Source organism: Numenius arquata, chromosome 2 (assembly GCF_964106895.1).
Source record: "Numenius arquata chromosome 2, bNumArq3.hap1.1, whole genome shotgun sequence".
NCBI lineage: Eukaryota > Metazoa > Chordata > Aves > Charadriiformes > Scolopacidae > Numenius > Numenius arquata.
In genome coordinates, this window is record NC_133577.1 from 74,130,297 (window position 1) to 74,144,610 (window position 14,314).

The following is a 14,314-nucleotide window of genomic DNA, read 5'->3' on the forward strand; positions in this document are numbered from 1 at the left end:
ACTGTGAGGTTTAGCATAGTACTAGAAGCTATCAGAGCACAGACTCAAACCTGGAAGACCTTCTGAAGGTAACAGTACTAGCATACACACAGATGACATCTTTTACCTCTTTTGGTGTCTGCAATATGCAAAGCCTAAAAGACATGAATTGCTTCAAAGTGTTTATGAAACAAGTTCAGAAGCTTAAAGATCGACGAACATCCATTGTAAAAGATACAGAAGAGATTCTGTAAGATGAGGAATCTTTCTCAAGAGATATGAGAAAGGGATGTCATCGTTATTTGCCAACAAGACTGAATCACTGGGTGTAAGAATTAGGGGTGACAATCAGGATATTCACTGAAAGCTACATTTCATTAGACTTGGATGCTTCGCTGTACCATTTAGCATGACTGAAAGCTATTCCATTCTTCAGATTGGTCTTCTTCCAGGACAGAGAAATTTTATACGAGGATAAAGGTTTATACCTATACGAGGATACGAGGTTTATAAAACTGAAATCAAACTGTATTGCTCCTATGATAAGTTAAGACATAGCCATGTGGAGAGCTATCCTTCACAGGCATTTAGCAGCTACAGGTTAAAAAGGCTGGGAAAGGCCAGGGGAGATACCTGAGTCTTCCAGAGGGAGGCTTGAGAGTGCCTCACTCAGGCAATAAGGAAGGGTAGCATGGCCTTTGAAGAAGTTTAACGAGCAGCTGGCGACAATGAAGTTTGCTAGTGGAAGTTGAGTGGCATGAAACTGGAAAAATACGATGCTCTGGTTAAAGAAAAACTGGACTTCTTTCTGTTATGAAGGTAGATCATGTTATGAAAAGTATTTCAATGCTGTGGTTTTCTGCAATAGCAGGGGAGTTAATGAGATGAGTCCTTGAGCCTCAGGACTTCAGTACAAGCCATCTTTCTTGGGTGAAGGGAACCTGGAATCAAGCCTCAGCGAAAATGATGACCAACAAAACCTCCTCTTCTCTCAATCCAAAGGTGAGGTGGACTTCATTTGACTTCAACTCCTCTAATGAGTTAAATGCACAGCTGTGTGTTGTGTTTATTTTTAATGTATATGTTATCCTATATAACTCATTTTCCACTGCGCAAATCAAAGGAGTGAAAAAACCACACATGGTAGAGGTTGGTCATATCTTGTGCTGCTCAAAAGCACTATACTGTAAATGGCGACAGTATATGCAACTATGTATATAATAGAGGTAAATATATATGATTTTTTTTATAAACTTCTCTTACAAAATTAATAGGTTTTTGAAAATTCCTGGTATTCATGTGAATTCAAATATTTGGAAGTTGAGGTTTCTAGTGTCCTGGGTTTCAGAACAGACAGTCCTGGAACTCTCATCCCCAGGTTTTCCAGATTCCTCACTATAGAAGCAAGTATTGAAACAGCCAGAGACTTTCTCCTAAGGTCCAGAAATATTTAATCTCATTTACTCAGAGATTTTGAATGTCTGAATTTTTACCAACTATGACTTTTCACGGTTCCTGCTATGTGGAAAATGCTGACACGCCAATGTCTTAATGCAGAAGAATGCCATTTCAAAATATGGGTATTTCTCATCAACTGGAATCTCAAGGTTTTAACCACTCTATTTAGAAAACTGCAAATCTTCCTATATTAAATTATTTCCACTTATCTTAAGATCAGAACACTATCTGACAAAGTAAACCATACGTTAAGAGCAGACATTTACTTTCCTGAAATGCTTTCTTCAAAAAGGAATGAAAAGAGATTCTGGCCAAGTTTTTCAAGCATGGATGCTTAAATATAGGCTCTTAGGCCTAAATATAGGAGCTTAAATGAATGCTTTCATTTTCAGAATTGCTGAGGTCCTGTAAAGTTAGTAAAATGAAAAGAAGTCAGTAATTCTAAAAGTCAAGCTATGAATTTAGGAGCCTATTCCGAGCTACCCTTGTCTATATATTTTTTTTTATCATGATGTCTTATTTTTACATTTCAAAACTTCTTATTCCTCATCAGAGTTTTGATCTGCTTGCTCAAGCATTTGTGGCCCATTCTTTTTGAATAGCCACTGCCACAGAGTTAAATACAAAAATCTACAATTGAAAAACGGAATAGTGAACCAAGACTCACTCTTCCCTTCTGTATTATTCCATAGCTCAATTGTTAGTAATTCAAAAAGCAGCTGCTTGGTTGCACAGTTCTCTCTCTGCAACAGAGGAATTTTATTTTCTAAGAATATAGAAAGGTCAGTAGCCCAGGCCGTTTATTTCCAAAACCTATACTTTATTAAGGGAAGCACAACAAGGTAATACCTTTTATATCTGTAACAAATGGTTACAAGAACTTCAAACAGACATTATAAAAGGCAGCTTGGGAATTTTTTTTCCTAATGCCCATATGAAAATCCCTCACTCATACAGGGAGAATTTTAATGTGGAAATCATTACAGATTTTTCACACCCCTTCACATCCAGCATTGATTAAAATGCTCCCCAAACTATCAGAGAGATCTTAGAGATGCACTGGCTGCCTCATTCATGGATCTTCTTGTTATGTGTTAATCTATAGAAGCACTTTGGGAAATAGTAAGAGATTTCATGGGCATATTTTTTTTTAAACATTGCTTTCTCCATTATGCCTCCATTGCTAGGACAGCTAGAAAATACAAAAAGAAGTGTGCATTATTGATGCGCCTATATGGATCAGAGAAACCAGTTCAAGCTTTATCGTTCTTGCCATAAGAACTTCCTACAAAATAGACTGACATGTTAGAAAAGTTGAAAACCATGGCAGAGGTTCTAAATTCTCCAATTAGCTCCATTAAGGCAAAGTGGTCTCCATGGAATACAGCCATTAGATTATATAAGCTTTAATTACCAGCCAGTGTTGACTTGTGACTCTTACTTGGAAATTACATGTCATCCTTTTTATTTAATTTAGATTTTCATTTGGTTTGCCTTATTCTACTTATTCTAAGAAAAAAAGTTTATTATTCATACAGTAATCTATAACACTGTTTCATATTCTAATCTTAAAAATGCTTAGACATATGCTTAACTTTAAGGCTATAAGCCACCTTCTTAAAGCAAAGAGGCTACTTCATATTAGAAAGCATTTGCCTAGTTGACTAGTATTATTTACACTACAAAAGTCCACCACCATTACTATGCCACTATTGCTGCAGGACAGATTGAGCATACAGCTAAAGAAGTAATCACAACAACTTGTACAAAGAAGAGGGACTAACATAGGGAAAAAAATTCCACAAATCAGTATTTGCTGGCACAAAAGAGGAGTTAATTCTTCACAGATTCTCAGGCTGACCTAACTGTCTGCAACATGTTATAATTGTGTAATTTTGGCCTATCACAGAATATTTTCACAGAATCACAGAATATTTTTGGTTGGATGGGACCTTTGAGATCATCGAGTCCAACCAACAAAAAAAAAAAAACAAACCCCAAAAAACTCCCAAAAAACCACACCAAAACAAAACAAAAAAAACACCAAAAAATCCCAGAACACCAAACACCAAAACCAAACCAAAACAAACGCCCACAACCACACGCCACACCACCCACAAACAGACACAAACCAACAATCTCGGCCACTAGAGCATGCCCTGAAGTGCCATGTCTACACGTTTCTTAAATACCTCCAGGGATGGCGACTCCACCACCTCCCTGGGCAGGCTGTTCCAGTGCCTGACCACTCTCTCAGTAAAGTAATTCTTCCTAATATCTAATCTAAACCTCCCCTGCCGCAACTTCAGACCATTTCCTCTGGTCCTGTCATTATTCCCTTGGGAGAAGAGGCCAACACCCACCTCTCTACACCCTCCTTTCAGGGAGTTGTAGAGGGCAATGAGGTCCCCCCTCAGCCTCCTCTTCTCCAAACTAAACATGCCCAGTTCCCTCAGCCTCTCCTCATATGACTTGTTCTCTAGACCCTCACCAGCTTGGTGGCTCTCCTCTGGACACGCTCCAGCACTTCAATGTCCTTCCTGTAGTGAGGGGCCCAGAACTGAACACAGCACTTGAGGTGAGGCCTCACCAAGGCCGAGTACAGAGGCATGATCACTTCCCTACTTCTGCTGGCCACGCTATTCCTGATACAGGCCAGGATGCTGTTGGCCTTCTTGGCCACCTGGGCACACTGCTGGCTCATGTTCAGCTGGCTGTCCACCAACACCCCCAGGTCCTTTTCTGCTGGGCAGTTTTCCAGCCACTCTTCCCCAAGCCTGTAGCATTGCCTGGGGTTGTTGTGACCGAAATGCAGGACCCGGCACTTGGCCTTATTAAACCTCATCTCATTGGCCTTGGCCCATTGATCCAACCTGTCCAGGTCCCTCTGTAGAGCCTGCCGACCCCCAAGCAGATCAACACTCCCACCTAGTTTGGTGTCATCTGCAAACTTACTGAGGGTGCACTCAATCCCCTTATCCAGATCATCAATAAAGATGTTAAACAAGACTGGCCCCCAAAACTGAGCCCTGAGGGACACCACTGGTGACCGGCCGCCAACTGGATTTCACCCCATTAACTACAACTCTCTGGGCATGGCCATCCAGCCAGTTTTTTACCCAGTGAAGAGTACACTTGTCTATGCCATGATTCGCCAGCTTCTCCAGGAGAATGCTGTGGGGGACGGTGTCAAAGGCCTTACCAAAGTCCAGGTAGACAATGTCCACAGCCTTCCCCGCATTGAGAAGGTGGGTCACATGGTCATAGAAAGAGATCAAGTTTGTTCCCAAAAGAAACAGGGTATTTAGCATGTCTTTGGAAAAGATAAGAGCACATTAAAAATCATTTTTGCTCTTACTAAAGTTAAGACTTACCTAAGCAGAGAGAGAAATGATCTTTGCAATATGAAACTATAACACATGGGCTGTTTCTGTGGCACTCTAAGCTTACAATTTTCAGAAACGGAGCAAAGCATTGAAAATTACCAATGTAACTTGGACCAGTAGCTGCAAAAAGTTTCAAGGTGAGTTATTAGCCACAGGACACTGCTTCAGTTTTGAAAAAGAAATGCAGATGCTTTTTGCATACTACTATATGCACTGTTTCTAAAAGTACTTGCATTTCAGTTTGCCCATTTGTCCCAATATCTTTAATTTTTAGGGTTTAGTCTTTTGTTTTGGAAAAACTAAAGTTAAGTTGCACTTAGGACACAGTGATAGCAGCTTGGCTGTGTTAAACTGGCTCAGAGAGATATTTTTTTTTTACCCCTGCAACAGATTTGTAAAATCTGTCATAATTAGGAACTAGATGGCCAAGAGAGGAAAGCAGGAAAGTTGCACGCTAGGACTAAGTACTCATTCTACAAGCCTCTCTCTGCGCTGCACTGCCAATGCATATTTATAAGAGTTTGCAAACCCTGCACTGGCCCAGCTCTGCTGAGCCTCCTCCTGAGAACAGACTGTCAGTTATGTCAAACTGGGTGTTAAAACCTGCTGGGATTCTGTGGCTTGAGCATAAGTTTTTCTGAAGACAAAACTGGAATCAAGCTCCTTTTCCATTGCTCCATTGGGAACGAAACACATTTCTGAACTGTGGTGTTGTAATAAGGAATCAACCACACCACACCTTTCCCCCTCTTCCCTCAGGGGAGAGCTGAAATGTTCAATATGCAGGATCTGCTGTACATTCATGCAAGAGGGAAGAGACAGCACACTCCATCTGTAGAAACTCCTGTAGTTTTTGTTCTTAATGACCCGGCACCCCTGCTATTTTGTGTCTCTATCTAGCACTCTAGCTCAAAGTTGGGGGTGTAACAAATATGTTAGTGCATGGAGGGAAGACAATTAGACTGACATGTCCTCCCTTTCTCAGAATTTTTCCATTAGACAAGTAGGGATTCCCTACAGAACTAGGGAATTTAGGTACCTCTTTTTGTATCAAAATGCACAGCTGAAACATGCTTTAATCACTACATGATGAAAATGCTAATAGAAGTGCATGACATCTCCATGAATTCCAGACAGATTCACTGAAATCAGTGCTCTTACAACAGTACAACAAACATGAACTGAAATGCAGCAGAAACAGGTGAGGATATTACGTGTGGTTGCTTTGAGGGGCCAGTTGTTTAACCAGTGGATTGTATTCAGGGTGTCGCAGGGCAGCATCGAGGTACAAGGCTACAGCTGCCCAAGGAGAACCCACACTATGCCTGGCTACATAATAACAGCTGTGATTTCTACACAAGGTCTTTCAATTATACAATACACTCTCCTACACTCTTGTTACAGGCAAATTCTGCACCTGCTGTATCAGGTTTCATTGAACATTGATCATAAGAAACTTCAAAAAAGGAAAAAATAATCCCTTTGACAGTATGTTTGGAGGCATGTTCATTCTGTTCCTACAAAACTATATGAGATTGAATGTGTGGTCCTACAAATGAAGGACCAGTAGCCTAACTTTAGAGATTAGGGTAGAACAAGCAAATTTCTCCACTGGAAACATACAGTCCTTACAAATACCTGTTTTGCTTGGCTTATTTGACAATGCCATCTAGGATACATTCCCTGGTGAACATTTAGGAGTTAGAAGAAAAGGACATCTCCATGGCTATTTTCACTAACGACCCTCAAGTCAGATGTTGAACTTGCTACTGATGTAATGAAGCATCCACTATCTGAACCAACCACCTTCAGCTCTCCTAACTCATTCCTCCTAATGCAATATCATGACCTGTCTCCATCCTTCATTCCTACAACTAAATAGATCCTAGCAACTAAAAGCCTTCTTTCCACATACCACAATTTTTCAACTGCATGCTAGTCACCAAGATAACATTGCACATGGCAACCAATGCAAGGAATCTTGGTTCTAAATCAATTTTCAGCTGAGTTTTTTGTGTGTTTGTTGTTTATTCTCCAGCCTTCTTCATCTCTCCAAAGATAAAGATCCAAGAAAGGAGAGTTTCTGAGGCATTGGCACCTGTAGCCATAACATCAACACATGCTTAAGAAGCTTGCGTTTTATAGAAGATAAGAAAGAAATGTCTCTAAGAAGCTCTCTCTCTTCTTTAAGAACACCTTCCCTTTCTAGTGAACAATTTAATGCCTTGTGAGAAAAGCTAGTTCTAGGCAGAAACAGACTTAGATTTGTCTTTAAGTATGTTTTGAGCAAACAAGTGAGATAGGATATCTTGAATGTAACTAACTGTATTAAAGTTTAATTAGCCATAGTGGACTTTACCTTGATCACCTTTACAGAGCTAGACAAATCTTTAGAGATGACCAGTACTGCTAGCCTAACAGCAAATAGGTTCTTGACAAGGGCAGAATCCACCGAACTTAGAAATACCAATATTAATTCCCTTTGTTTTGTTTTCATATTTTTAATGAAATATACTTCCAAAATACATAATTCTGCCATTGTATGGCAGAATTGTTTACAAGCTTGCTAATTGCTCAGATGAGCGGCTTATGGAAAACAGGGACATTTCCTTTAAGTAACACAGAAAGAGCCTGTTTAAACCTTTGAGCTTTGAGAGTCCTATTATTTACAGAACATTTGGAAACATACAGCCTAGAGTCTTCTCAAAATAGATGCAATTACTAGGAGAGAAAAACAGTGAGAAGCTAACCACTAGGATAACTAATCTCACCATAAAAATACGTATTTGCAAGAAATCCTTTAGAAACAACAATCAAAATAGACAAAATTCCACATATCTTTGCAATATAAAGCCAGTTTACACTGAATAATTCAGAAGTCTAATTTGAAATAGAAATAGTTTTAAAATTTAGCAGGATTTTAACATTCAGAAAAATTCTGCACAGAGCATGATACCGGTTTTTACTGCTGTTTTGCTTTTTTTATGTTTCTTTTAGCATTATTTTTCTGCTTCTAGCCCTCATCTACCATGAACATGCTACTTCTCAAAAGACTTGCAAAGGCTTTGTGTGTGAAATGAAAGTTGCTCACATATTTTGGAGAATTTTCCCTCTCCACCTGTACTCCAGCCAACCTCTTAAACAATATTTACTGAGTCTTCTTCCACATTGTACAAGGTGAGCATTTACATTCTTTTACAAAGCTTTTACCAAGCTTACCGAAAATGGGTAAAAGTTAAAATGGTATACTAAGTTAGCACATGATATAAACAACAGTCATCCTCCCTGGTATAAAATTATCATTCAATATAAAGCAGCATATTGAAACTACCTCCTCAGTAAACTCTTTATACTCTAGCATGTTTTATTAGTCTGTTTGTCCTGTTTGAGTCAAACAGACTGATCACTTTGCTATGTTAATCCACTTTCTGCAACACTAACAGAAAACATCTCTGAGAGATATTACTAAACTGGACAAGGGATATATATACACATGCACACACACAATTTAATACCATTTCTCTTTTTCTGGAGCTGCTGCTTATTAAGGGAATTGGCTATTTTGTCTTCATTGTACATTTATGCCTCTCAATTTTGGGATCTAACTGTGCTCCACGTGCTAAAATCAGGTTGCAAAGCCTTCTGAGGGGCTGCAAGTAGCCCTTCCAAAGCCAGAATAAATAATCTGACTTTAATGAAATAATACTGACTATAGTAACAGGTTTACTTTGAAAAATACATGTCTAAATGGGAAGCTGGGATAGTCAAGTAACCAGTGTGTATTTAGGTGCATGGCTTTCAAATTACCATCTATACCTGTGCCATAAACTGATACCAGACATAGACTAAATGAATACAATGCTGTTATTACTATTATTATTATTATTATTTTACAACATTCAGGAGTGTGCAGATACTTTACAGTACAGATAGATACTGTCCCTGTTCCCACAATGCAACAGGGGTAGCAGGTAGATCCCTGATCCTTCTAATTCACTGTAGAAATCTTTACACAGGTCAATCTATTTGTGGTGGTCATAAATTTCATGCTTCCTTCCTTCCAAAGAAAAAGCAACCAGGGAAGGGAACCTGACTTGCTTTTGAAGTACGAGAATCAAGGTAAAAAGAGCTTACTTATCCATAATCAGATATACAATATACAAGAAAAGAAAGCTACCTTTACCTGTGAAATAAGACAGACTTTACAAGTGTGACAACATCCCGACTGGCGTTGTACCCTGCACAAACAATGGCAACGTGGATGGTCTGTGGGAGAAAAGGAACAAAAAGAGCAAAAATTAAAGCCTGCTCCTGTGTTCTATCATTCATTAAGGAGAGCACATACATGACAGTGCTATTATTTAGTGAGGCGATTGTTAAAGATTTGAGTGGGTGTTTTGCAGCTGTTTGCAGCCCACTTGAGGCAGTTTGTTAAAAACATCTTAATTGAGTTATAACACCATCATCATTCCAAAGTCATTACTATCCCTAAATTACATCAGATGTCTGAACAGAATTGCATTTATTAGCTAAGAGCATATGTGTGTGTGTGCACATACCCATTTAGCAGCACACAAAATTCTCAGTATGCAAACATGCAGACTTTTTAACCTTCTGAACTGAAGTTTAAAATGTATGATAATTTGAAGCAGATATGCTTTTCGAAATCTTGCATTATTTCCACCTTAAGGACAGCTACTAAGGAGAGGGAGAGCAAGCTCTGTTGGATGAGCATGAGTGGGACAATTCACTTGCCAGGGGCTAGGGGCATCCCGGTGATAAGACAGGACACAAGCTGTGAAGGCAGGTGGGCACTTTCCTGCCTGTGATTATCAGTACAGGCTGTACTGGGTGGGCAGTATTAATGTGAAATTAAATACAACCCTTCCACACACATTCTGCCCACCCCAGCACCTTGGTAAATTATCACTTATTCTGTACCTTCTAACCTCCCTTTTAATATGAGGCACAGGTTTACTCATCTCTTCAAGAGGAAAACCAAAATTGAAAAGGTGCTACTAGTCATTATTATTAAGGTAGTAAGTAATAATTTGGAAAATGCTGTTGTCACTCTTCTCTGTTTTTAAAATTAGCCATTGCTATTCCCTGTGGACAAAAGAAAATTAATCTTAGCAAATTTTGACTCCAGCTTTCATATTTTTCTGTTTATTAGTGGTCACAAAAATGAAGGAGAGTTCACCATGCTGGCAGCACAAAGCAGTGATTGGGGCCACAGCTGTGAAACTGCAGGGAAGCCTCATTTGGCTCCCATTTGAAGCTTGGTTAGCTGGTTTCTCACACACACAGCTCTCATTTTCCACAGAAAGCCCACGACGCAGAGAACAAATGAGGAATTCTGCCTCCTCACACAGTCACAGATTCCCAAAGTCTGGCTTGTAACAGAAGTAGATTTATACAAGAGGTGGCATGTGTTGGGCACATCTAAAGAGTCCGTAACCCCATCCATTAACATCGCCTGGTACAGGGCACAATTTGAATCATATAATTGCCAAGTGGCTGTGCCATTGTGCAACCCCAACATGAACATCGCAGCTGCCTCCAGCCCTAGTGTGCCTCACAAGCTGAGGCACATTGGAGATCTGACATTTTAAGAGGACTTGAATTAATAAGGCAACTGTCTGTCCGGAGAGGTGTGAGAGAAACGATATTGCAGTACATTTTGGCAACAGCTCTGTGAGGTATTCAGCACTTTAAATTTATGTTAAAGTCAATGGGAGTTGAGCATGCTCAGCACTTTGCAAAAATTGTGTTTCTCTCTTGTGACAACAATAGGGGAGAAGGGAGGCTGCTTGCTGATGACTTTCATTGCAGCAGTGGTTTGTACCATACTTATGGGTGTGGGTTCCTGTGGGTGCACAAATTCCTGACACTGCACACACTGCCTCCTCTCTGGTTGCCACCTAGTCTTTCTCAAGCTTTTGGGAGACCTAAGATCCTTCCCTTCAATGCCAATTAAAATCAAATTAACTGAGAATAGTTTCTTGCCTGCTTTAAACATTTCATCTGAAGACACTGGACCAGGCAAAACATTTTATGGGTTTTGACAGAATAGCACTGTCATATCATTGTCAACACCATTTTATACTACCTCTACTTGTCAGAAAAGCTCTCCTCACAGACTCTCTCTCCACCTTTCAAAACCAGAATTTATTCTGTCAAGGACTTCCCATATCTATTCTCCTTTTCCTAGTTTTCTTTATTTCAAAATTAAAAGCATGCTTTCCTTGGTGTCTTTTAGCAGGTGCTGTTGTCTTGCATACTGTTCCAGCCAGGGTGCAGTGAGAAGGCAGCACTTGCCGCCCTTCTGAATGTTGTTCTCTGGCTCAGAGACATGGGCATCCATATACCTTCTGCTCAGCCTCTCTGTGGCATTTGATACTCTCTGTCACTCCTACTCCTGCCTGCAATCAGCTACAGGAAAGAGCAATAATCCTCAAAGAGAACAGAAGCCTGGTCCTTTTTTTCCAAAGTTTTTGCCCACAGCATGCTGCAAGACTCAGTCTATTCCTCCTTGTCTTGATTCACTTTCTTCTCCCTCATTGTTTAATTGTTAAACAAAGTAGTGGGATAACTGATAAGTCAACACGACCTTAACAACCTGAACTGTCTGCAGACGTTTACATCCTAACGAAAAAAGTTCTATTTCCAGTTTTCTCCATGTTTGTTCCAAATACATGTTTGGATAGAGAACAGCTGGCTGTAGCCACATCTGGGCATGGCAGGGAAATAGTGGCTGGAAGAAGGAAGTATTTCAAAGAACTTGCATCCTCCTGAGCATACTACTGTAAGCATCAGCTCCCAGACTATGAAACTGGTCAGCGGTATCACAGCTCTCTCAAACTCCTTGTTTTCCATCTGCAGATGGCTAGAAGATTGTATCCCCATGTCACCAGAACTGGCCACCAAGATTCACACAACCTCCGGACTCGATGACTGCAGCTAACGCCTAGAAGTAAAGACAGATAAGCCAAGAATGTTGCAGCATCCACAACATGGGGCAGCCTGTCTGCTTGGTCTGATGTGTCCCTCCAAAAATCTCACACCAAGGCTCTGCGTGATACACTTGCCCCTTATTTACATTCCGTGATAATTCTAGTTGTCAAACTCTAGCCTGGATATTCAGAAGTCCCTGTGCGACTAAACTGAGCTCCTTGAAAGTGTTCATCTTTCTACAACACTCTTTTTAAATCAAATGATAGGCATGCTTATCACTAGAAGATGTTACAAGAAGTCTGGACAGAGGCCACTCACTGGAGCTGCTTTTAGACAATGGAACTCACTGCAGCAACAGATTAAAAGATCCTATGTCTGGCTTTCCAGACTCTATGAATTCTTCCTCTGCTTATACATACAGATATGAATACATAATCAAAACACTGTGGAAAATAATCAAGCTGTTCTTCCTATAGATTGGGGATCAGGGACACACAGAGAACTATTTTTGATTTTTAACAGTTATGGGAGCACTCAGACGCAGGTACTGAAAGGCATATAGGGAAGTTAAGCTTCTTTAGGAAAGGGAGTTTAAATAATCCAATGTGCATGCTAACATGGTTTAAAAACTACTACTTTAGCCACTACAGACCAGGAAAAACTGCTTCTGAAAGCAGTAGTTCATATAAGTCCATTCTGGGGTAATATTAAGGGCAAGAAAATATCCAAAACCACATGAAGAACTGGGCCTTAGATCCTATGCTGATGAGAGTATAAGGTGTCTAGAAAAACAGATTTATTTTTTTTTCGTCCTCAGGCTACTTTTAGGAATGGTGAAATAATGAACTTAACAAATTCTAATTAGCTCTTATAGCTAGAAATAATCTTTGGTAAAGAATTTCATACTTCAATAATTTTCCAGTAGTATTAGCCAGGCCTTCCATTGCAGTTACTTAATCCTTCATAGATAATTGTTGAACGTGGTTAAGAGATATTAAAAGCATGTTACAAAAACATAAACATGCTATAAATATTTTCCAGAGGCAGGTAACATCTGCTTTTCCTGTGTTTTACAGTGCTTAAGTTGGTGGGGGCTTGTTCTTCATGCCTCTGGAGCACTACACACTTAACTGTATTGAGAAACACTGTTGAGAATAGTAACAGGACAAATATGCTTGTAAAAGTGCTTCAAATACTATTCCGCTAATCTACTAAATGCTATACTGCTAATTAACTATTTTCTAATATATAATCTCTTTTAAAAAGTTTATAAATGCACACTGAATTCAAACTAAATGCCCAGTTTATGGAGGCACAAGCTGGAAAGGTACTGGGATAACATCGTAATAAAGAGTCATATAAATTGGTTAGCTTCCATCAGCATTATGCTCTTCTTCTGAAGCCTGTTATTTGCGCCTATGTCTTTGTAAGGACTATTCTTACTTATATTTCCCAAGTTTGTGTTAAAATTGTCTGCGAAGGCATGACAGGGATCTGCTCCCTCCAGGGATAAGGTCCTCGGCTGGAACTCTGGCTTTTTCTTGCAATATAATGCTGATCCCTTTTATAATATCAGAAGAGCTCCTCTGTGATGCAACAGAGTACGAAGCAGCAGCTGGAATACAAGAAATCCACTATTTTTTTTTATATAGATCACAATTATTATCACACAGATTATTCTTTATCAAATATTTAATGTTCAATCATTGTAACTGCACTTTCAAATGTTTTAATCATCACTAAAGATCATCCCAAATCAGATTCTGAAATGTCAGCTTCCGTAAATCTCAAAGAACTGCCTCAATGAAAAAAACAACCTATTCCTAGCTCTCTTTGTCTCTCCCAGGGCCCCAGTCTTCTTCTCAGGCCCCTTGTCTCTTTCTACCCAAGCTGTTGACTCTTGCTGTGATATATTCCAGGGTCAGAGGCTAAAAAAGATTTAGTTTACATCACTGAAACACTGAAAACAGAGCGTGAATGTAGTCAAGAAACCACTCACACAAACATGGAACCAGAATCTACAGTAATAGGATAAATGATGAGACCTCTGGCAAATCTGATAATAAGGAAGTTTAATTTTAACTTCCATTGCTGTTACTGAATTACTGAGTGAATTCCTTAAGAAAAAGAAGAAAAAGTTATTTCGCTATCAAAATAGTGTGTGGTGAGATAGGGGGTTGGCAAATAAAGTGAGGTTTCGTATTTTATATAACCATTGCCTCCAGCACAATGCTAAACCCCACTGAGCAAGTGAATTTATTGGCAAAACACATTATAAACTGAAAGGCCACTTAAACTATTCCTCCTTTAAGCTGCTATTTTTGTGTCCCAAATTGGTTGGTACATTGAACAACCAAGAACTGAGATTCAGCTCATCACTGCTTGGCATGATAATAAGGGAGAAGTGAAGTTTGCTTATTGATGGCCTGAACCTTCCCTTATTAAAAGAAAAGCCAAAATGCTTGCAAGGAGGAAAATCAGACCCTGATTATCGGGAGGAGGGAAAATTAAAAACAGACTCCTCCTTTTCTCTCTCC

The 14,314-nt window shown here is 39.6% G+C and overlaps 1 protein-coding gene across 3 annotated transcripts in view; it reads right to left on the reverse strand.

The window, feature by feature from the left end:
• The window catches only part of LARGE1 (LARGE xylosyl- and glucuronyltransferase 1), a 204,134-nt gene that overhangs the window by 135,512 nt on the left and 54,308 nt on the right, over positions 1-14,314 (reverse strand). For all 3 annotated transcript variants that reach the window (XM_074167389.1, XM_074167382.1, XM_074167373.1), the window contains exon 3: positions 9,007-9,089. In XM_074167389.1, the coding sequence (XP_074023490.1) occupies positions 9,007-9,089 (83 nt within the window). The remainder of the gene's footprint in view (positions 1-9,006; positions 9,090-14,314) is intronic.